The sequence below is a fragment of the Sinocyclocheilus grahami genome, unplaced genomic scaffold (genome assembly GCF_001515645.1).
Source record: "Sinocyclocheilus grahami isolate Dianchi unplaced genomic scaffold, SAMN03320097.WGS_v1.1 scaffold10.1, whole genome shotgun sequence".
Taxonomy (NCBI): Eukaryota; Metazoa; Chordata; class Actinopteri; order Cypriniformes; family Cyprinidae; genus Sinocyclocheilus; species Sinocyclocheilus grahami.
In genome coordinates, this window is record NW_015505189.1 from 1,018,604 (window position 1) to 1,040,632 (window position 22,029).

General features: G+C 38.7%; 2 protein-coding genes across 2 annotated transcripts; both read left to right on the forward strand.

Annotated features, from left to right (window-relative positions):
- The first annotated feature begins 13 nt into the window (after positions 1-13).
- On the forward strand, positions 14-18,203 carry LOC107593229 (signal peptide, CUB and EGF-like domain-containing protein 2). The gene is made up of 23 exons (XM_016282864.1): positions 14-159; positions 515-637; positions 895-1,020; positions 1,263-1,397; positions 3,212-3,337; positions 3,440-3,556; positions 5,722-5,811; positions 6,368-6,484; positions 7,556-7,678; positions 8,060-8,176; positions 8,354-8,476; positions 8,780-8,896; positions 8,985-9,074; positions 9,588-9,692; positions 10,337-10,498; positions 10,754-10,957; positions 14,654-14,824; positions 15,567-15,734; positions 16,400-16,561; positions 16,720-16,917; positions 17,102-17,254; positions 17,346-17,425; positions 17,674-18,203. Exons 1-23 carry the CDS (start codon positions 72-74, stop codon positions 17,818-17,820), a joined length of 3,042 nt encoding a protein of 1,013 aa, XP_016138350.1. The 5' UTR covers positions 14-71; the 3' UTR covers positions 17,821-18,203.
- A 1,291-nt stretch (positions 18,204-19,494) lies between these two features.
- Positions 19,495-21,706, forward strand: LOC107593285 (transmembrane protein 9B-like). Its single transcript, XM_016282941.1, has 5 exons — positions 19,495-19,784; positions 20,055-20,146; positions 20,250-20,358; positions 20,456-20,590; positions 20,746-21,706. Exons 1-5 carry the CDS (start codon positions 19,686-19,688, stop codon positions 20,905-20,907), a joined length of 597 nt encoding a protein of 198 aa, XP_016138427.1. The 5' UTR covers positions 19,495-19,685; the 3' UTR covers positions 20,908-21,706.
- Positions 21,707-22,029: the final 323 nt, after the last annotated feature.

The following is a 22,029-nucleotide window of genomic DNA, read 5'->3' on the forward strand; positions in this document are numbered from 1 at the left end:
AATGAGTGGGACACTCGTGTTAGAGTAAACGCGTGTTTTTGAGGTCGACCCTATACTCTGAACCGATCACCATGGGAGCTGTTTGGACTGCACGGCTCCTCTGTTTGTTTGCGCTCTTGTTAAACAGTCGCCAAAGCGCCGCACTTCCTCACAGCACTGGTAAGAGTCTTCACTTTGTTACACGCGATGCTCTACACAAGCTATTTCAATTTGCACGTTTTTGCGACTTGTTTACCGCCCTGTGTTTTGATACCATTTGTTTTTCTGCTTTTCCGTAAGAACTAAACAGGTATTTTAAAATGCGTTCATATTTTTCCTGACATTTTTTTCTTTTCCAGTATCAACTGAGCCTATATTACAGTATCCGTGTTTTAAACGTTACGCCTTCTGCAGTAATAACTACAGTCGCAACAGTAGTGAAGTTTATTTACAAGAAACTCGGTTCGTTAGTACACTGCAGTGTAAAGTCAGCAGTGTTTACAGTAAAGTCTCGTGTTGTGTTTGTGATACACAGGTTCAGATCAGTGTGCAGACGGAAGCGATGCCTGTCACATTGATGCTATTTGTCAAAATACCCTAACTTCATACAAGTGCACTTGTAAAACAGGCTTTAAAGGGGACGGGAAACATTGTGAAGGTAACAGCTCCCTTTCAATTCATTTAAACGGACTACCCTGTAATCTGGAAAACCTCACTTTTTAATGATTGGATAGAAGCACTGTACACACAGTATGCAACTGAGTATTTCAATTATTCATTTATTAGTAGTTTTGTGTTGCATGCTTACTTTCTTTCAAATCGGTCTTTAACATTTTAAAAGTGTTATGCTGTTGCATTGGAAGGTCAATGCCCCTATAATTTAGAAATTACAAACATTTCTGTTCCATTTCCTAGACATTGACGAATGTGATCTGGAATACAATGGTGGCTGTGTACACGACTGTAACAACATACCTGGCAACTACCGCTGTACTTGCCTTGATGGGTTTCATTTGGCACATGATGGACACAACTGTCTCGGTAAGTACAAATTCACAAAGAAATCACGCATACATGTGTGAGAGGTATAAATGAATGATCGTATGGGATGAGTTATTCCCACTACATACAACAAGTGCTTTAGAACAGAATTCACTCATTTCCACTGAGTATGTTTGTTCTAGAAAATAACCAAATCTGATCAAATGAAGTTGTTGTGGTATATATGGAAATGTGCTGTTTTGTGATGTCATTATCAGTGCTTTTACACACTCTGTCTCTAGATGTGGATGAATGTGTCTTCAACAATGGTGGCTGTCAGCATGTATGTGTCAACACCATGGGAAGCTATGAGTGCCGCTGCAAGGAAGGCTTTTTCCTGAGTGACAATCAACACACGTGCATCCATCGCTCCGTGGGTGAGCTACTGTCTTTAACAAACATTTAATGGCTCAGTTTACCATGTTCACCATCATACTCAACAATGAATATATAATAGGGTCACCATACATCTTCTTTTTCCCAGCCTGGCTTTCTAAATTGCCTAAAATGTCTGGATTTTGGCTTTGTTTTTCTATTGTTTTCATACTTGCAGAAGGTAATGCCTGAAATGTAGGTTGACCAGTAGCTTGCAGGCTTTGACATAATCGACCAATTGTGGTGTGTGAGAGAAGGTGGGATCTACATAGAACGGTTGAAGCAATGCAAATACATGTGTAGATATAATGTATGAGGACTGTAGAGAACATGTCTATAAGAAAACAGAGCCAAAACATTTGAGACCATTTAGAAATCCTGACCAGGACATGTCAGGGTTAAAGACACCATATGGTCATGGTTCATAAATGCGCAGGTCCAAATCTCGTAATGGACATTTTTCTGAACTTGGATGTCAAAAGTGCATCAAGAAAGGCTTGTTTTGTGTATTTGCAGAGGTGTCAGTGTGCTAAGTCAGGGGTAAGTGCAAAGGAAAGCCAATCTAATTTCTAAATGTTCTCACATAAGATCATGATTGACAGCACAATGGCGGATGACAGCTTTTAAGTTGGGTTCCCTCTCCAGGGCATTATCTATAGGCGTTCAGTTCCAAAGGGCCCATGCTGTGGGAAAGGGAGCCCCATGTTCAGAGGAACAAAACAAGTTAATAACTGCAACACTCAGGGCTTTGTGGCCTGTGTCATAGATGAGAATAAAAAACCTTTTTATGTGTCTGTAGCTTCTCAGCTGCGAGTATTGTTTTCTCCTTGGTAAATTGAGCTAAGGTTTGCAAGGCTTTCCACCCCATTTGCTTTCTCTGGGTAAACTTGCTAAATCCTATCAGCACATTCACTGAGCTGCAGAATGAATGGGAGGAAACCGGCCCTCTACACTGACCCATAGACCCACTATTGATGTCAGGTCAGGGTGTGTGGAAGTAAATGCCGTTGAATTTGAAAAGAATTGTAACAACAGGTACCTCAAGTGTTTGGATATTTTTTCCCCCTGATTAGTGATTCCTCAGATTTTTTCCTGAAACTCATTAGTAATGTAAAGATGAACTAATGTAGCCATGAACTTTATTAGGGATGTATAGTCCATACCGAAACACTTACTATGAAAAACCACAGAGCTGCACAGGGTTTATGTCTTAATTGGCCTTGACTGTTGATCAAATCAATTTATTTCCCTTTCATTATTAGGTTTATTTTCTTAAAATCTGCATAAAAGTAATGTTATTATTTTATTATGTATAGCCTATAGATAAAATAGAACAGATTTGATGTTAAAGAGATTGTTCTCCCAAAAATAAAAAAATTAAAATGCTCACTCATGTCGTTCCAAATATGTATGACTTTATTTCATAAAAGAAGATATTTTGAGAAATGTCTCGGTGTTTTGTTTTTTTTGGAAGTCAATGGTCGCCAAAACTGTTTGGTTACCAGCTTTCTTCAAAATATCTTCTTTTGTGTTCCACAGAAGAAAGAAAGTCAAAAGTTTGGACTGACATGATGGTGAGTAAATCATGGGAGTATTTTTTTTTTGGGAGAACTATCCCTTCATTATGCCATTAAAGGAATATTCAATTAAATACAAACTGAGGGTTGTTTTCTATGGTAATCAACAGTATGCCATAGATGCTGCAGATAGATCTTAATTAATATTTATCCCCAAATATTTCTTTAAAATATCAGTACATTTATGTAATACAAAAACGAAGTGTTTCAGGCTCTCTGACTGTATCTCTTCTTCACAGAAGGCCTGAGCTGCATGAATAAAGAACATGGCTGTGCTCACTTCTGCAAGGAAACACCCAAAGGTGGTGTGGCCTGTGAGTGCCGGCCGGGTTTCGAGCTGGCCAAGAACCAGCGGGGCTGCATCCGTACGTGTGAATGGCATTTCTGACCCACCATTAAGCTGAGAAATACCACAGGGCGACTCACTGGAGCTGTTGATGTGATACTGTTTGTGTTGTGTTGCATAGTGACCTGTAACCATGGCAACGGGGGCTGCCAGCACATCTGTGAGGACACCGAGCAGAGGCCCATCTGCAGGTGTCATGTCAGGTACACCCTGCACGCAGATGGCAGAACCTGTGTAGGTAAGGCTGCTTTACTAGTTCTAAAGCTTTTGTCCCAACCCACTTCTCCAGTTAGTGTTTATGATGATCTCTTGGCAGGTATTTTAAGCTGATCTATATTTTATCTACTTATGTGTGAAGGTAGAGATAGAGATCTCTCATTCAGACACAAACACACGCTCTATCTGATAATGAGGAAGTACAGCTGGAGCCTGCAGGCTGTGTGTGTGGGGTCTGTAGTTATCGTTGTCTCTCTGTGTTCTGTCAGCATTGTCCATGATTTTGCTTCTGCTCTTCTTGATTGTCCTGAAGCATAGAACATCATGCTGTCAAGCAGTCAGGGAGGTCTCTTTGCCTGCAATTGGTTTGTCTTTGGAGGGAGTTGAAAATCCGTGTTGCCCAGCGACATCCCCAAAACATTACTGCTCTATATGAGATCTGCATGGAGGAATGGGCCAAAATACCAGCAACAGTGTGTGACAACCTTGTGAAGACTTACAGAAAACGTTTGACCTCTGTCATTGCCACCAAAGGGTATATAACAAAGTATTGAGATTAAATTTTGTTATTGACCCAATACTTATTTTCCACCATAATTTGCAAATAAATTCTTTAAAAATCCTACAATGTGATTTTCTGGATTTTTTTTTCTCATTTTGTCTCTCATAGTTGAGGTATACCTATGATGAAAATTACAGGCCTCTCTCATCTTTTTAAGTGGGAGAACTTGCACAATTGGTGGCTGACTAAATACTTTTTTTCCCCACTGTAGATGTATTTTGTTTATGAAAAGGTGTACTTATCGGTGTGGTTGCTTTTCAGGTTCGATTGCACTCTGTGATGCCAGAGGGAGAAACATTAAAGCAAAATGTGATAAACAGTCTCCTGCTTTAGATGCAATTGATACTGTTCCTGCATCTTATACACTGTCGTTCACTGTACATATTAATTAAATAGCTTTCAAAGCCAACAATATTTGTAGTATGCATACATTTATTTATATAATAATTGCTATTATATATACACTAATGTTCAAAAGTTTGGGGTCAGAAGTTTAAAAATGTGAGTCTCTTATGCTTACTAAGGATGCATTTATTTGATTGTAAATACAGTAATATTGTGAAATATTATTACAATGTAGAATAACTGTTTTATAATTTAATATATATTAAATATAATTATAATGTATTATATTATATATTCCTGTGATGGGAAGCTGAATTTTCAGGAGCCATTAATCCATTCTTCATTGTAACATGATCTTTCAGAAATCACATTAATATGCTGATTTGGTGCTCAAGTAACATTTCTTCATATCAATGGTGAAAACCGATTCCGATTTTATTTAGTTTGTACTAAATAGTTTATGCGTAAAATATTGATTATATACAGGTAGTTGTAATGGGGCGAACGAGACGTGCGGATCCATATGCTAGGCTTTATTTCCAAGACATGGTCATATAACAGGCATGGGTCAAACAATGGCAAACAGGTACAACACAGGCAAGACAAAGAGTAATCCTAGGACAAGCGTGGGTCTTCGATAGGCGAACAGAATCCAGAGGGTTTGACAAAAGGGGTAATCCGTAATACACAGGCAAAGATCTTCACACAGGAAAACAGGCAAGACTAGACTAAAGTGTGAACTATGAACTAGACCGGGAACTGGCTCCGTAAAGTAGCTACCGCTAGAAGAGTGATAAATGCTAAACAATACTTGGCGTTGAATGGTGGTGTGAGACTGATTTATATGGTGTGTGTTATTTGTAGCTTTTAGGTGAGCGTGTGATTTGGTTACAGCTGTGTGCAGTCAGGGCAATGGATGATGGGAAATGTAGTCCAGGGTATAGTGTGACAGTCTGTGTAGTGTGAGAGTCCATGTAGTGAGCGGGTGACCTCTGGTGGTGAGTGAACGGAAGTTCATAGACCGGATTCGTGACAGTAGTATTATGGTTTTGTAAAATAAATAAAAAACGACAGAAACTATGCAGCGGCTACCTATTTCTTCCTGATCTGACACTTAACTTTTTACACATTGGTGTAAATTAATGTAATCAGGCTGATCCGTCATATTAAATTGTTTTGACATTTCAAAGTATTTTTTAGGTTACCTGGCAATGTAACTTTTCAACAGTGTATAGACAAGATCTATATGGTTCTCATATTCTGTTGTCTGTCTTTTTTAGAAAGGGATGAAACGGCCCCCACCACCCCTGATCACACTGCCACGTCCTTGCCCGAGGTAGACAAACGAGTTAAGCGTCGACTGCTTATGGGTAAAATCCTACCAATAACAATCCATACATAATCAAATCAATTCAAAGCATGCTGGTTCATCCAGAGAAATATTGGAGTAAATCAAGAAGTATTGTGTTAATCTGTAGTGCATATATTTAGAAGCGTATTGCCTGGCCAGGCTAAGCATTCCAGAGTCTTTTAGGTAAACTGTGAAATGACTGGAGACCCACACTTCACCACCTCTGATTTCTCTCTTGTAAAATATATCCTGGTGATAGAGTGGTGCATTTCACATGTTTTTCTCTCATGCAGAGAGAGACAGGGACTGGGGATGTTTATTGTACAGTGCTGAGTGTTGTATTTGTCTCTGCCAACTCGTATTTACACAGCACTCAGCATATGGCCTCTCTGTCCTTGGCCTTCTACATCTGTGGAGTATGATATAGTGAATATAATTCCTAGCACAGACTGTTAAAATATTAATGAACTGATTGATCTGGCAATGACTGATTTACATCATTGATCAACCTGAGGCTTTCTCTCTCAGTCCTGCCCTTTCTAACTTGTTGCGTCTTTCTTTCATATGCTCTTCAGAGATGTGTGCGGTGAATAACGGAGGCTGTGACAGCACCTGCAAGGACACATCCACAGGTGTACGCTGCAGCTGCCCAGTAGGATTTACTCTCCAACCTAATGGCAAATCCTGCAAAGGTCTGAATCAACATTTTTCACGATATTCCTTTACACATATATTTTAGTTGCTTTTAGGCTAAATCTCACAAAAACATGTTTTAAGTCACATTTCACATTCCAAAATCAAAAGCAAAGCATGTACACTACCATTCACAAGTTTGGGGTCATCAAATTAATACTTTCAAAAGTGGTCAAAGTGGTCAAAAATGACAGTAAAGACATTTTACAAAAGATTTCTGGTTAAGTGGCCTTAACTACTATGTACCTACATCAAAAATAAGTACTTATTGTGTTCATATTGTATTGCTAAACACTTTTGCTGCTATTGAAGTGGGATATGGGTAAGGTTAGGGACAGGTTTGGAAAGGATTAGGGGTGGGTTAAGGTGTAAGGGATGGATATAACAGTGTAATTATAAATGTAATTAATTACACATATTTTAAAACATACCTGCATGTAATTACAAGTACAATGTAAAACATGTATGTACACAATAAGTGCACTGTACCAAATAATTAATGTAAATGTAAGTACATAGTAGTTAAGGCCACTTAATTTAAAGTGGGACAGATTTCTGTTTCAAATAATTGCTCCTCTTTTGAAGTTTCTATTCATTATAGAATCATTCAAATAAATGTACCACAGTTTCCACAAAATCAGCATATTAGAAAAAAAATTATTCTGAAAAATCATGTCACCCTAAAGACTGGAGTAATGGCTAAGCAAAATTCAGCATCACATTCATCTATCACAGGAATAAATTATATTTAAAAATGTATTAAAATAGAAAATGGTTGTTTTGAATTGTAATAATATTTCACAATTGTACAGTTTTTATTGATAAAATACATGTAACCTTGGTGAGCACAAGAGACTTGTGAAAAAATATATTACTGACCCAAACTTTTGAACAGTAGTTCATATTATATTACAGTATATTATATTATATTATAATGTCATGTCATCTTATTGTGGGGGGGGGGGTTGATAATGTTACAGATAATATTCTTGGCATTCGTGAGATTCACCCTATAGCTGATAAGTCCATCTATGTTCTACAGTGTGATTTGGTCCTTCTCTGTCTCTCAGACATTGATGAGTGTGAACTCCATAACGGTGGCTGTGACCACTACTGCAGGAACACCATTGGCAGCTTTGAATGTAACTGTCGAAAAGGCTTCAAACTGCTAACAGATGAGCATTCCTGCCAGGGTAGGATGCTCTTCTTCTGCTATAGGTCCAACACAACGTAGAGAAGCAGCGTAGAGGTTGGTGTTAGTATCTGTGTTTGTAACTAAGCTTGGAGATAAGACCGGATGGGAGTCTCATGAAGTGTGCCAGTATCGACTTGCAAGATTCCTTTGAAGATCCTTAACACAGACTTAGAGTGAAAGAATATATTTCGTTTAAGCACACAGACAACTCCCTCTCCTTGATACAAGTCTTACAAGTACCTTTCCCTGTTATTAATAAAAACAGGGATTGATTGATATCTTTCAAACTGATTATGGAGCCTTTGAACAGGAAATGAGAGTGTGTTTGATGTAGAAGCTGTGCAGTTTTCAATTTAAGTTAATTTTGGTTTGATTATAGATATCGACGAGTGCTTTTTTGAGAGGACGTGCGACCACACTTGTGTAAACTCACCTGGTAGCTTCCAGTGTGTTTGCAACAAGGGCTACACTCTTTATGGGCTTGCCCATTGTGGAGGTAAGGATACAAACAGCTATTTTAAATTAAAAAAACAAAACAAAAAACAAACAAAGGTCTATGATGCTGTTTTATTGATTTTTGACCAATCACACAGAATTATTACAGATGAAGTGCAACTTTAAGACTTGTTTACCTGAAATACTACTTAGCGTTTGCCGATTCCTCCATTCTTAGACATAAACGAATGTAGTTTGAACAATGGAGGATGTGAGCACACCTGTGAAAACACCATGGGAAGCTTTGAGTGCCACTGTCATGCTGGTTACAAGCTGCACTGGAACAAGAAAGACTGTATCGGTAAGATGAGCCTGAGTGATTCTGAATGCTGGGTTTCTATATCTGATGATGTCTGCTTAGATGGAAATCAGTGGGAGTTAAAAGCAGGAGATACTTTTGAGTTCCTTTATCTGGCTCTCTCTGTCTGTGCTATTGCTGAACAAACCGATACCAGGTGCTGTCCAACTCAAATCTCACATGTTCTCATCTTAAACACACTGCATTGTTGAGCTTTCGATCTGTGTTTCTAACTCATTCCATCCACCTTGCTCTCGGCATGTATACCATAGCTTCCCATTTAAGCATTGTGATTTTCACATTCAGAAGCAGAGGACTCTCCACTAGTGCCGCCACCTGCCAGACCCACTCTCAACTGCAGTAAGCAGGGAGGGGGCGAGCTCTGCTACCTGACCTGCCAGTCGCAGGTTCATATCATCAGTGGTGAGTGTTACAACATGTAGAGATCTTTCTTTGTCTACATGCTAGAGTTTGCTTGGAGCTTCTCTGACACCTTCATCTTCATCTGTAGGAGCTGAAGATTCATACACTGTGACCTGTGGCATGCCCCTGCCGTGCCACACAGGAGGACAGTGGAAAGGGAATGGGTCATATTGCCCAGGTAAATCCAAGTGGATGTGTATTGGGTTTGAACTGTTCCAAATTGTCTTCAGCTTCATTCTTTATGTTAAGTATTCACACTTAATAGAGTGATATTATTATGTGAATTTAGAATAATTTATTTGAAATCCCATACAGTGATGTTGTTATTCTTTTGTTGCAATAGTTAATATTTTGAATTCTCTTTCATTTTAATATTTTCAGTTTTAATTTTTTTTATTTTAGTTCCAGATTTAGTAGTTTTACGTTTTTTTAATATTTTTATTTTAAACTTAATTTGTATAGTTTTTATAAAGTTTCAGTTTAAATATTTTTTTATTTTTGGTTTTAGTTGTAATATTTTAGTAATATTAGTACTTCAGAATAAACCTATTTTATTTCAGTTAGTTACCAGGGCAAGTTTAAATTTAAGTTTTCGCATCTAATATTAATTAAAAGTTTTTGTTTTAGTTAACAATAACAACACTGGTCTGAAATAATGAATGTGATGAGTGAAAGTTCCTTCCTGTTGCAGGTTCAGGAATCAAAACCATTGCTACATTTAAATCTGGTCAGGGGAAGTGCAATCTGAAGCGGAGTCAGGAAAATCTTGCACAGAGCTTCAAAACTGCCCTGTCAGGTACTGGCCTCGAAGCAACACAGTTCTCACTGAAAATATACGCCACTAACTAATGAAGCAGCAATTTGTTTGCACAGGCTTTAAGTCCAAGTCTAAATCCACCCCATTAAGCACTGTGACATGACTACATTTGTCAAATAGTAAGACTGAAATGGAAATCACTAGCTTTTTCCTCTCTAAGCAAGTATACTCAATGGAAAAAAAGAGCAATGCAGCAAGCCAGACACAGAAATATCTATAATAATGCTATATAATTTCACAAGTTACAAATTTGATACTGACCAGTGTCATTTGGTGTATATGAGGGGGATGTTCAAGTTAGAATCTAGTCTTGCTGGCACTCATTGTCCTGCAGTGTTCAAAAGAGTTAGATGTAATTAGCCATGACATGCCTTTCAACTACCCAAGTCCTACCCAAGCCATCAACAACAGTGACCTCCTGAAAGAGTCCCACACTGAAATAGTGAAATAGTTTTTCCTCTCTCTGCTCATGTTTGATTCTTTCTGCACTGTTATCCATAATGAGAAGCAAAAGGGATGTAAGAAAAAAATGGATTTTAATAACAAAAGAAAACAAGAGTTGAGCCTTCATTTTCATTTACGATTTTCTAAATCCATTAAGTCTTTAATATCTATTTACTCAGATAAAAGAGCCACCGAGAATGTCCAGTTCAGCTTTGTTAGCCTGCACTGTGCCTCTTCAAGCAGACAGCAACGTAGTCGCCACGGGCGGAAGGCTGGCGAAGAGGAAGGGTCCTCTATTACTGCCCAGTTTGAGCTGGATGTGAACCTGGAGGAGGTAACAGGTTGGTTTCGTGCACTGCATGTGTGTTTCAATAGAAACCTTAGGCCTCTCACTGCTTGCTCGCATCTCGCCCTCTTCCTGCTCCTGTCGCTGTTACTAAAACAAGCCAACAGGTGAAAGTATCTCCTGGTTAAAGATGGAAGTGGGTTCTATATTCAGTAGTGGAAAGTGTGCATGAAATGGGTGTTTGTGTGCACTCTGTGTGTGTATTATATTGTTGTGTACTAGATATGGTATCCAGTGTTTCTCTCAGCAGAGGGCTGTGACCTGGCATGTGTTCGGCGGCACTCTGAGAAGCGGCTTAGGAAGACTATCCGCACTCTTCGAAAGTCCATTAACCGGGAGCAGTTTCACCTGCACTTTGCTGGATCGGAGTATGAGCTGGCTAAGAAACTTGTCCGACCTGCTGACCCACCAGACCACTGCGGCACCGGACAAGTTCCGCTGGACAAGAAATGTGGTGAGTGCAAATATACACAACTTATAGTTGCTTGAGGAATATTTGTTCAGATTCTCATATGTATTGTATCATTTACTTTGCATATTGGTTGTGCTCCAGGTCACTGATTTTGTCTAGTTGGAATGAATCGGTTATACCCGACAGCATTTTAGATTATGGAGTGCTTGGACTGGTATTTTGTAGAAGTGGATTTGGCATCAGTGCAGGCCAGATAACTGACATATATTAGGTGTTATACAGTATAATATGTATGGTGTGAGAGAGTTGGCTTGAGTTTTATTTAAGAGGCAAGATTGGGAAACAGAAGGCTGCTGTTGGCTCTTACAGGTGAATGCTGTTCCAACCTCAAGACTGAAGCCGAGTACATGTTTTGTGTGACAGGCGTACTTCAGATCAGCTCGCTACAGCATATGTTCAACTTGACATCCATTTTTGTTAGCCTCTAGAATAAACATCTCAGAGGGACTGTATGTGAGGCTTAGCAAACTCTTTGTCTGGAGGACATATTGTGTTGAACATGATCTCATTGCCTTCATTGTCTTTGACATAAGGCTCTTTCAAAGATGTATTTTTAAGGTGACGGACGGTAATGCTGAGGATGTTTGTCCTCTTTTATGGTGGAAAAGTCCATTATCTTTTACAGGCTCAGTTTCAGCTGTAATGCAGACAGACAACCAAAGGCTCTCTGCTTTTTCAAGGCTGTCATTTGCTGTAAAGACTTCTCTGTAACAGTCTCAGACTCCGAGTGAAATGTTATTGCTCTGAGATTGCACTTTCATAGCTACAGAGACTTAATAGACATCTCCTTTATGTTTTGTCCATGTATCAAATTTGTGATGTTTCTCCTAAATTCATCAAAAGAAACTGAATAAAAAGATGAAATGAGACAATTGGTGACAAACTAAATTACAGCATGTAATTTTCGCTTTAGTTTGACTTTGGAAGAATCTGATGGGATTTCAAGTTCATATTGACTTTTGCATTGCAGTTTGAGACGTTTTTGAAATTTCGTCTTTAAATGATTTTTGAAAAGGCATTTTTACTTGAACAGAAGTTTTCATATGATCTTCTTTTCATGCATTTGGGTCTTAAAGGTTTGGGTCAGCAATCACTTTTTTTATATTAATTTAAAATTAGACTGGAATAATGGCTGCTGAAAATTTAGCTTTGCCATCACAGAAATGTATTGCATGTTAAAATATATTAAAATAGAAAACGGTTGTTTTAAATTGTAATAATGATTCATAATATTACTGTTTTTACTGTACTTTTGATCAAATAAATGCATTCTTGGTGAGCATAATAGACCTCTTTCAAAAAAAAAAAAAAAACTTGCTGATTTTTGATTGGTAGTATTACTGCCCATATATCTTCTGTCTCTACCTGTGTCTATTTTGAAGTAGTTTGGGGAGTTCGCAGTGGTTCTCTCTCTTCTTTGTCTCAGGGAGTGGGGTTTTGAGTGTGTAATCCATTTTAACCACAGTGGGTTAACTCTCCATTGGAGTATGATAGTGGAGGGGAATGAAGTGAGAAGACTGGTGACCACTGACCAGCTCCCTCCTCATTGTTTTACAAATCACAAGTCCAACTTTGCAGATCCAAGCTATACATCTCATTTAACATGTTTGGAAAGCAATGCCAAGTGAAATGTACACGCTTGCCAGTAAGTAATTAATTGAATCCATGCTGAATATAGGATTGTAAGTTTTGCTCTTTTCATTAAAGCAGGCATACAGTTAAGGTACACAGAAGTGCAGTGTCCAAGTGCCAGCTTAAATCGAGCTCTAAATAGAGCTAGATTTTTTCCTCCCTCTTCTGGCCTCCCCCTTTGGCTTGCCTTACTAAGAGCAGTTTAGCCTTTTCAGTTTGCCCACTCCATTGTAAATCCCAGTGGGGCTTGTGCAAGCTCCTAGAGTGAGTGGGGAAAATTTGTGCTTCAACACTTCTTTAGAGCTTTACAGACCTACCTTTGCTTTTTAAACCTGAAGAGCAATCAGAACCTATCATGAAATGTATTCTACCTAATTAAAGGAATAGTCCACCCAATAAATAAAATTCTGCCATCATTTAGTCACCCTGATTGTCATTCCAGAACTGTATGACTTTCTTTTTTCTGTAGAACGATATTTTGACATTTTGAATATCTCTATTTTCCCCCTTTTTTTGGATGCCACTGGCTTTCATGGTGTGGGCAAAAATATTGTTCAAAATATCTTTTGTCTTCCACTGAAGAAAGTAAGTCAAAAATGTTTGGAACAACAAGAGGGTGAGTAAATGATGACAGAATTAAAATTTTTGTGTGAAATTCCATGCTAATTCACTTAAAGCACACATACATTTTGATATTTGACATGAAATGAACATGTAATCCATTAGTCAGATATGACCAAAACACACAATGATGAACTCTATATGAACAGCAAAGCTAGACGGTCACAGGAGGAGGAGTTTGCACAAGATTGCCCTGTCAGCCACCACTTTCCTCTGTTGGTTGTGGTGGTGGGTGGGGGGGGGGGGGGGGGGGGGGGGGGGGGGGGGGGGGGTTATTCAAGCAAGCAGTTTAAGTGCCAAATTCCTCCTTGGGCAGGGCCACTCTGTGTGACCCCAGCCAGTCAGCCAGTGAGCAGCTCAAGAGAATTGACTTCAGCGACACCATGGGAATCAATTAGCATCTGTTGTTTGGGCCCCTGCCTGATAGGCGCAAGGAGCGATTGGACTCCGTTGAATGGGGGATTCACAATCCTGACCCCTTTTATTAGGATCAGCTCCTTACCACTGTGATAGATACCACTGACATAGTGTTTGCCTATGTCATCAAATAGGCAAAAGCCGTGGTACTCGAATAGAGGTGAAAGGTCCTTTAAACCTCTTTGGGACCATCAATTCGAGGATTGAATAGAATTGTCGCTTTGCATTTGAAAGGCTTCAAGGTTTTTTTATCTTTCTCTCCCTCTTCATCTCTCACTCTTTTCCTCTCCTCTCTCTTACTCTGTCGCTCCTTCAAATAAAAGCCGCCCGAGACAATGTGACGGTGGCTCCTCATGGTCATTCAGTATTAACAAAAGAGAGGAAAAAATGAACTGCTCTTGAGAGAATTACATTTTCTTCTTTGAAAATCAGGCAGTTTGCTGAGGCACACATAATTGCCATGCTGTTTAAGCCTTTGTGGAATTAGCGGTCATTATCATAAAATCTTGGGAGTAAGAGGTTTGTCTAAATTCTCCCGAACACTGTCCATTGGATGTTTGCACAGAGACACTGAGATGAAAGGAACGTTTCTAAATTGCCATACTTACTTGGTTCAAGGTCTGAACTGTACTGGTGCATGGCTTATTTTAAGGCACAGTGTGTGTAAAACACTTTTGAAAGCAGCGCTATAAACCAGAGCGGTTTATAAAGTGAACATTAAAAATACTTTGTTCCGCTCCCTTTAATCAGACATCATAGGTTTATGCGAGGTAATATTCCCCTTTAGCGTGTTCAGTAAGGTGAGGGATTGTGTATGTGTGTGTGTGAGGGCTGTTTGATGTGGGGATCAGGCAGCTGTGGAAAGGCTCAGTTCTCTTATTTGTTTGAATTTTTGGCATAGCTGCATCAGGTCGATTTGCAGTGCCCCTTTAGCAGCTTAAAGGCCCCTCTTTTGTGTTCCAAGTTTAGTCTCTGTTTCATCTAATTTCTGACTTTGTTCTGTGCTAGTCAAATGCAGCATTGGCACATACTATGATGGAGAGCAGGGGAGGTGCTTTCTTTGCCCCCCTGGGACGTACCAAGATGAAGAGGGGCAGGTGTCATGCGATGTGTGCCCAGGACCCGAGGGCAGGGGAATCCCGAGAACTGCAGGAGCACGCAACATCTCGGAGTGTGGAGGTGAGACTTCACAGAGACATACTCGCAAACAAACAAGTCTGTAGTCTTTCCGCTATCACACACTTCCATTGAGGTTGGTGTCTGTCAAGAGCTTTTATGTTTGTCTGTCATTTTGTTTTAAATTCTGTTTATTGCTTCAACCAAGTAAAGGTCTGTTCACACCAAGAATGTACCACAAGATGTACCATCCTATTATCCATTTATGCTGAGAGATGTCATCCCCCAGATATCCAAGGTTGCAAAGAAAGAGTATGAATCACATCCTGTTTTTTGTTTATGCAGTTGGCAGGAAGCATACCTGTATTGATGATAATCTCACAGGCTCATGGCTAGTTGAGCTCGAGTTGAGTTTTTGTGATTGTGAGTGTGTTGGGAGGGGTCATTTCATGCAGTCCTGCAAATCCTCAAAAGTCTAATTCATTCACATCAACATAGAATTCCAGAGCAGTCTTGTGTTTGGAGAAAAAAAGGCACCACCAGGTTTCTGTTTCTGAGGCGCGGTCATCAAAGGCAGCTTATGATGCAGATGCCATCTTCTACTTTCTGCTGATAGACACAACTAAAGGGGCTGTTAGGGTTCGTCTCAGTGGCAGGCAATTTAGTGTGGTCACTAGAGGGATGAGAGGATGCCTGCACTTTATTAGATAATGAACTTGCATGACATCACTGCTTTCTTTGGAAGGCAATAAAGTACTCAACTTGGTTTGTCTGGCATTGTCTTAACATTTTTTTCTGATCCTAGGTCAGTGCGGTCCTGGTCAGTTCTCCCATGATGGCTTTGTACCCTGTCTGCCCTGTCCACAAGGCACCTATCAGCCTGAGGTCAGCCGCACTTCCTGTTTCCCATGTGGTGGAAGCCTCACAACCAAATATCACGGTTCTAAGTCCTTCCAGGACTGTGAGACTAAAGGTGAGAAGAATATGGCTGTAATATCTCAGATTGAAAGTACTCAGATTAAACTGCTGTTAACATTTAAAACATTTAAAATGTTAAATGTAATTTATTCATGTGATGGCAAATCTGAATTTTCAGCATCATTACTCCAGTCTTCAGTGTCACATTATCTTTCAGAAATCATTCTAATATGCTGATTTGGTGTTCAAAAACATTTAATATATTATCAGTGTTGAAAACAATTGTGCTTATTAATATTTTTGTGGAACATGTGATACATTTTTTTTCAGCATTTATTTGAAATGGAAATCTTTTGTAAGATTATAAATGTCTTACTTTTGATCTATTTAATGCATCATTGCTGAAAAAAGTATTAATTTCCTTCAAAAAAGAAATTCTGACTGACCTATTCCTAACAATATTGTATATTCACATTAATAAAGACTACTCTGCTGGAAAAAAAAAACAGCCTAAGCAGGTCTCCCAAACAAGTTTAGAGGGGTTTGCAACTCTTTTTAACTGGTCAGGCTAGGACACCAGCTTAAATCAGTTTAGGCTGATTTGAAGAAGGTTATTGGCTTAAAATGTTTGATGTTCTTTGCAGATGTCACATTCTTCTATATTTAATGGTATTTAAGAAAGAAATGCTGATTTCAGAACTAATTTTGTTGTTCCTACAGTTCAGTGCTCCCCAGGGCATTACTATAATACCAGCACCCACCGTTGTATCCGTTGCCCCGTTGGAACCTATCAGATGGAGTTTGGCCAAAACTACTGCATTGCCTGCCCTGGAAACACTACCACTGATTTTGATGGATCCACAAACATTATGCAGTGCAAAAGTTAGTGCAAATTACAAAAAGGTTCCGTTTTAGCTCTTTTAAAATCTAAATGATGGCTTATTCTTTCAATTAAGCCTACCCTTTTCTCATAAAAAAACAAAAACGTAATTTAGTTCACTGCATAATCTAGCCTAAGTGGTTTAATTTGTTCCTGCCAGACAGACACTGTAGAGGAGAGTTGGGAGATTTCACCGGCTATATCGAATCCCCCAACTACCCCGGCAACTACCCAGCCAACATCGAGTGCACCTGGACCATCACCCCTCCTCCCAAGCGCAGAATCCTCATTGTGGTACCTGAGATCTACCTTCCCATTGAAGATGAGTGTGGGGACTATTTGGTCATGCGGAAGAGCTGTGAGTGTTGCAGGGCTGTGATCTGGTGTTGAATGCATTGGCTCAGCAGGGTGATTGTGAATACACATGTGAGGAAATGGGGGGAGGAGCCTCATCGATGGGCTCATTAGGGCTCTCCTTCATCTCTTTGGGCTTGAATACGCCACTGAAGAGGTCTTTAGAAGTTTCTTTACTGTTCCCTCAGCTCTGCCCAATTCAGTGACGACTTATGAGACGTGCCAGACGTATGAGCGACCAATTGCCTTCACCTCCCGCTCCAAGAAACTCTGGATCCAGTTCCGCTCCAATGAAGGAAACGGTGGAAAAGGCTTCCAAGTGCCTTATGTAACGTATGATGGTGAGAATTGAATTGATGACGTTTTTGTATTGTGTGATAAGTGTTCAAAGTATGTCAAGTGTTTATATGCTATGCGATGTGCTTCTTTTAGAGGACTACCAGGAGCTTATTGAGGACATTGTTAGGGATGGAAGGTTATATGCCTCTGAGAATCATCAAGAAATTCTTAAGGTATAGTGCATTAACTTGTCTTTCAAAGCAACTTTTTAAACCGGTTTCATTATACCTTTTGTGAATGGCCAATGGATTTTAAGTAATTATTGTGAGGCAAGTACTAAAATCAATTTTAAAAATCAAAATAAGATCCCATTAGTAAAAAAGAGGCAATAATGCCACCATGTGGAAGATGGGAAAATATACCGTACTGGTGTTTTGTAATTGATTTAGAGTCCATTTCTGTTTTCTAATGAACTTTACAGGACAAGAAGCTTATGAAGGCCCTGTTTGATGTTCTGGCCCATCCACAAAATTTCTTCAACTACACTGCACAAGAGTCTAGAGAAATGTTTCCAAAATCATTTATCAGATTTCTCCGCTCCAAAGTTTTGAGATTCTTACGCCCCTGAATTTAGTGAAATAATCTTTTACAGAATGAATATTTGGCTCTCCAGACAAATTTTAAATGACTGACCTGGAACAAATATTCCTTAATGGTCTTGGCCGCCTACACACTTGTGGATTCAAGAAGACTTATTGGACCTGACGAGATGAGTTCACAAGAAACTTTCCTAAATACCTCATTGGAATTGTTTTTCTCCTGAAGAAAATGAACTGTTTTTCCAATGAATGGATTGGTTGCTGCCCTTCTTACAATTATAACATGAGCTGCCACCTTTCAAGAAAAAGATTCTTCCTGTTTCATTCCTTTATTGCCCAGAAGTGACTGTGTTACAAAAACATGTCAATTACAGCCTGAATTATAGTTAGAAAAAAAGAAGAGCAACTAGATTGCTTGATATACAGTGGGTACGGAAAGTATTCAGACCCCCTTAAATTTTTCTGTTTGACCAGTATTGCAGCCATTCAAATGGCGTCAATTACAGCCTGAATTAAAAATTTAAAGGGGTCTGAATACTTTCCGTACCCACTGTATATTATAGGTCATTTCACAAAATGTTATTTTTTTGTGATATGTTTGACCAGTTTATTTTGAAACTTCAGAGCACTACTAGGAATGTAGTGGAAGTTAAAGCAGTTAAAGTCATTTTTGAGAGTTTAATTAAATGTGTTGTACATTATGAAATATAATTGCATTGGCTCTCATGTTGCTATATTGGAATTGATTTTTTTTTTTTTTTGTGCATTGTAGCCTTCTTCATACATGACATATGTATTCTTAATTTGTCTCCAGTAAGAAACCTTAGATGTACACAATATTTTCAGTGGTACTGGTTAGAAATTATGGTCATTTTCATATATCAGTTGTCAGTTTCTCTGCATTCACTTCCAACACCTAAACTGATTTTTGTATTAAGAGGCTCTTGATGTAGGATTGATTACTCATTGATGTAATGCAGAGTAAATTAAATGTTTATATTTTTATGGTTGTACATCTAACATGTAAATAAAGAAGTACACTCAAAATGTCTTTGTCGTATCAAATGCAGCGCAGTTGCAGAAGCCTAGATCAGCGATTTACAACCAGGGGGTTCTTGGAGAAATTAAACTTCTGTTAAACCTATTAAAAAGAAACTATGGCTCGAGACAAGACACCCCAGGTGAATAGGGTACTTTTTAAAATACATCCCACCATACTTAAGCAGTTCATTATTAAATTAAGAATGGAAAACATTTTCTGAAATGTTATGTTAAAATATGGAAATTATTGCATTATCTAATTAAATATGCACTAATTTGCATACATTTTCAAAACAGAAATCTAAACATTGGATAAAGCCAGGTTCAAAATGCTTGTTTCATTTTGTTGACATATTACATTTAAATGTTATGAAGAGGGGATTCTGAGTATCTCTTTTTATCATTCCATAAATCCGAGAAAATCACCATGTTTTAGGAATAAAACGAGGCATATTACATATAAATAGGCTGCCGGTTCAAATAAATGACTGTGACTGATCTCGATTTATATCTTATATTGTAGTTAATGCAGTTTGAAGCATATAGCATCGTGCAGGTAACACCAGACAGAATCATAGCGCTGAATAGTGATAAGACTGTTTTCAACGACAGAGCTGAACTCGTCTTCAATCTTACGGAAGAATGGTTCCCAGCCATGTGTTTCCGGAGGGAAGTGGTAATGGTCAGCTGATGTGTCAAGCAGAGTCCAGCCCTCACGCTTTGGTTTGTTGACGTTTATTTGGACCAGAATAGTTCTAGTCATTGCATGCGTTGCTAATGTAATATTTACTCGTTATTCTGGTTCATCTCTCTTCAATATTTGACGACGTTCTCTTGAGCGGAAGCGAAAAAGATGTATCGACTGACCTCAAGAGCCGCTGTCAATCTGTCGACGTTTTCATCGCTAGTGTGTTTTCTGCTGATATTATCTGCACAAACATCAGAAGCTAAGGTACAGTAAGATATTTATCACTGTATTTTAAACGATATACTTTGTGTAGCTGAGAGCCTGTTGTGTTGTTGGCAGTGCTAACTAGCCGTTAGCATGTTTAATGTTTCTGCTAAATAAAAGGTAAAAATACATTTACTAATCAACACTTTCCTTATCGGAAACCATGTCAAGTGGATTCTTAACTGACCCAAGTATGGTGACCGTCATTGATTTCGTGTCGTTCATAGGTGTAAATAAATGAGATTGTGTATGTGTGGTCACTCTTCTCAGAATTCAGAAGACATCAGGTGCAAATGTATCTGTCCACCTTATAAGGACGTTGCTGGGCAGATCTACAATCAAAACGTTTCCTTGAAGGACTGGTAAATTATTTACTAGTCTTCATACAGTATCTTCTGTAATAAACTAACCCAACGACTCTCTGTTCACTGATCCATAACATCTCTAATATAATCATTTGCACAGTAATTGCCTTCATGTGGTGGAGCCGATGCCTGTTGAAGGCAAAGATGTGGAGGCATACTGTTTACGCTGTGAATGCAAATATGAAGAAAGGAGCTCTGGAACCATCAAAGTAAGCTCAACGTCTTTATATAGTATGGCATATATAACATACTAAGTTAAAACAAGTTTAAGTATTAGAGAAATACTAATCTTTCTCTATTTTACAGGGCACCATTATAGCATATCTGTCTATTCTGGGCCTTCTGTTGTTGTATATGATCTATCTGACACTGTTGGAGCCTATACTGAAGAGAAGGCTGTTTGGCCATTCGCAGCTCATTCAGAGTGACGATGATGTTGGGGTAAGTGTTACATCTTTATGGATACAAGATTTAATGTAAGTTTTGGTAGTTTAAATGAAAAAGCTGTGTAACAAAATAGATGCACCCATTTTGTGTCATTAATGATATGCTATATATGCTATAAAATGTGATAACGTTAAACTCTGTTGTTACAGGACCAGCAGCCCTTCGCTAACGCCCATGATGTGCTTTCCCGTTCCCGTTCTCGCTCTCGCTCCAACATGCTAAACAAAGTGGAGCACGCTCAGCAGCGCTGGAAGAGGCAGGTCCAAGAGCAGCGCAAGTCTGTCTTCGACCGCCACGTGGTGCTTAGCTAAAAGCCTTCACAGTCTGGACTGTTATATGCGGGTTCTGGTATTGTGCTAATTGCTGGGTCTTCTCCATGATGTCCGACCCATCTCATTGGTCTGCCTGAGCAACCTCCAGTGTGTTCGTTTCTTTTTGATGTGTAGGTTTGTCGTCTTGACCAATGTGTGCGATTTAAACCTTGTTTATAATTAGAGTTCGCTTGATACAGAAAGTTAGCATTAATTATCACTGTGTTCTTGCATTTTGTAATCAAGCACTCTGAAATGAGCAAAACCAACGTTTACTTCTACTGCAGTCCAGTCACACTGAACTTGATGTTGGGATAGAAGTGCCAATTTCCTTATAAAATTAGGTGATCAATTTATTCATTACATTTTTATAATTGTCAGAATTGTTACTAAACACGAACTATACATTTCCAGTCTTATTGTACAGTGTAAAATGACCCCCGCTCTCTTCTTACTCTTCTCTTTTTTTACCTTGCGGTTTACTGTCAACTATTATATGTAAATAATAATCGGTGAATGTGTTTTGTCCTTGTCCCCAAATGATATGCTGTATGATTAACTTCCCAATTCAGTTCTTTTCTAGCTTTGTGTAGATTTAGATTCATGATGGTGTACAACATTTCCTTTTGTTGTTTCTTTGAAGACAGTATAAGGTACTTTTTTTTTGAAGGTATCAGAATTATATTCTTTGTCATTAAGATGTGTGTATATATAATAACAGAAATGTTCAGGTACACGATTTAACAAAGAGAGCTGTTTTGACCTTTTGAGTTATATTACAGTTTTGTTAATATGTGAATTCTGCTTTCTTGTCTCAGTTTGTCTGTCAAACCCTCTGCTCAAATGTCGCAGTTGAATTGAATGGTAAAGGCATTTTTAATCCCCAGGAGGCGCTGTTTCCATACAGGTTTTTTTTTTGTTGCATTCGCGTCGACGAACAGCGCTAGATTCACGTTATAATCAAACGTGCAACGGTCTGAAAAGATAAAAACGATAATACCGACTACTTTAGACTTATAATTGGTTGGAGAATTCTCTTAAAAATGAAGTGACCGTACACCCAGCAAGTGTTCATACACCACTTTTAACATCATAAACAGTTAACTGTTAATTTAATGCCTT

Bases quoted from the DNA above. Each gene is read 5' to 3' on its own strand.
- LOC107593229 (XM_016282864.1), top strand. From the start codon at position 72: ATGGGAGCTGTTTGGACTGCACGGCTCCTCTGTTTGTTTGCGCTCTTG. The intron at 7,679-8,059 runs GTAGGATGCTCT...GTTTGATTATAG, and splicing joins AGATGAGCATTCCTGCCAGG to ATATCGACGAGTGCTTTTTT. The intron at 15,735-16,399 runs GTGAGAAGAATA...TTGTTCCTACAG, and splicing joins CCAGGACTGTGAGACTAAAG to TTCAGTGCTCCCCAGGGCAT.
- LOC107593285 (XM_016282941.1), top strand. From the start codon at position 19,686: ATGTATCGACTGACCTCAAGAGCCGCTGTCAATCTGTCGACGTTTTCA. The intron at 19,785-20,054 runs GTACAGTAAGAT...CACTCTTCTCAG, and splicing joins CACAAACATCAGAAGCTAAG to AATTCAGAAGACATCAGGTG. The intron at 20,359-20,455 runs GTAAGCTCAACG...TCTATTTTACAG, and splicing joins GGAGCTCTGGAACCATCAAA to GGCACCATTATAGCATATCT.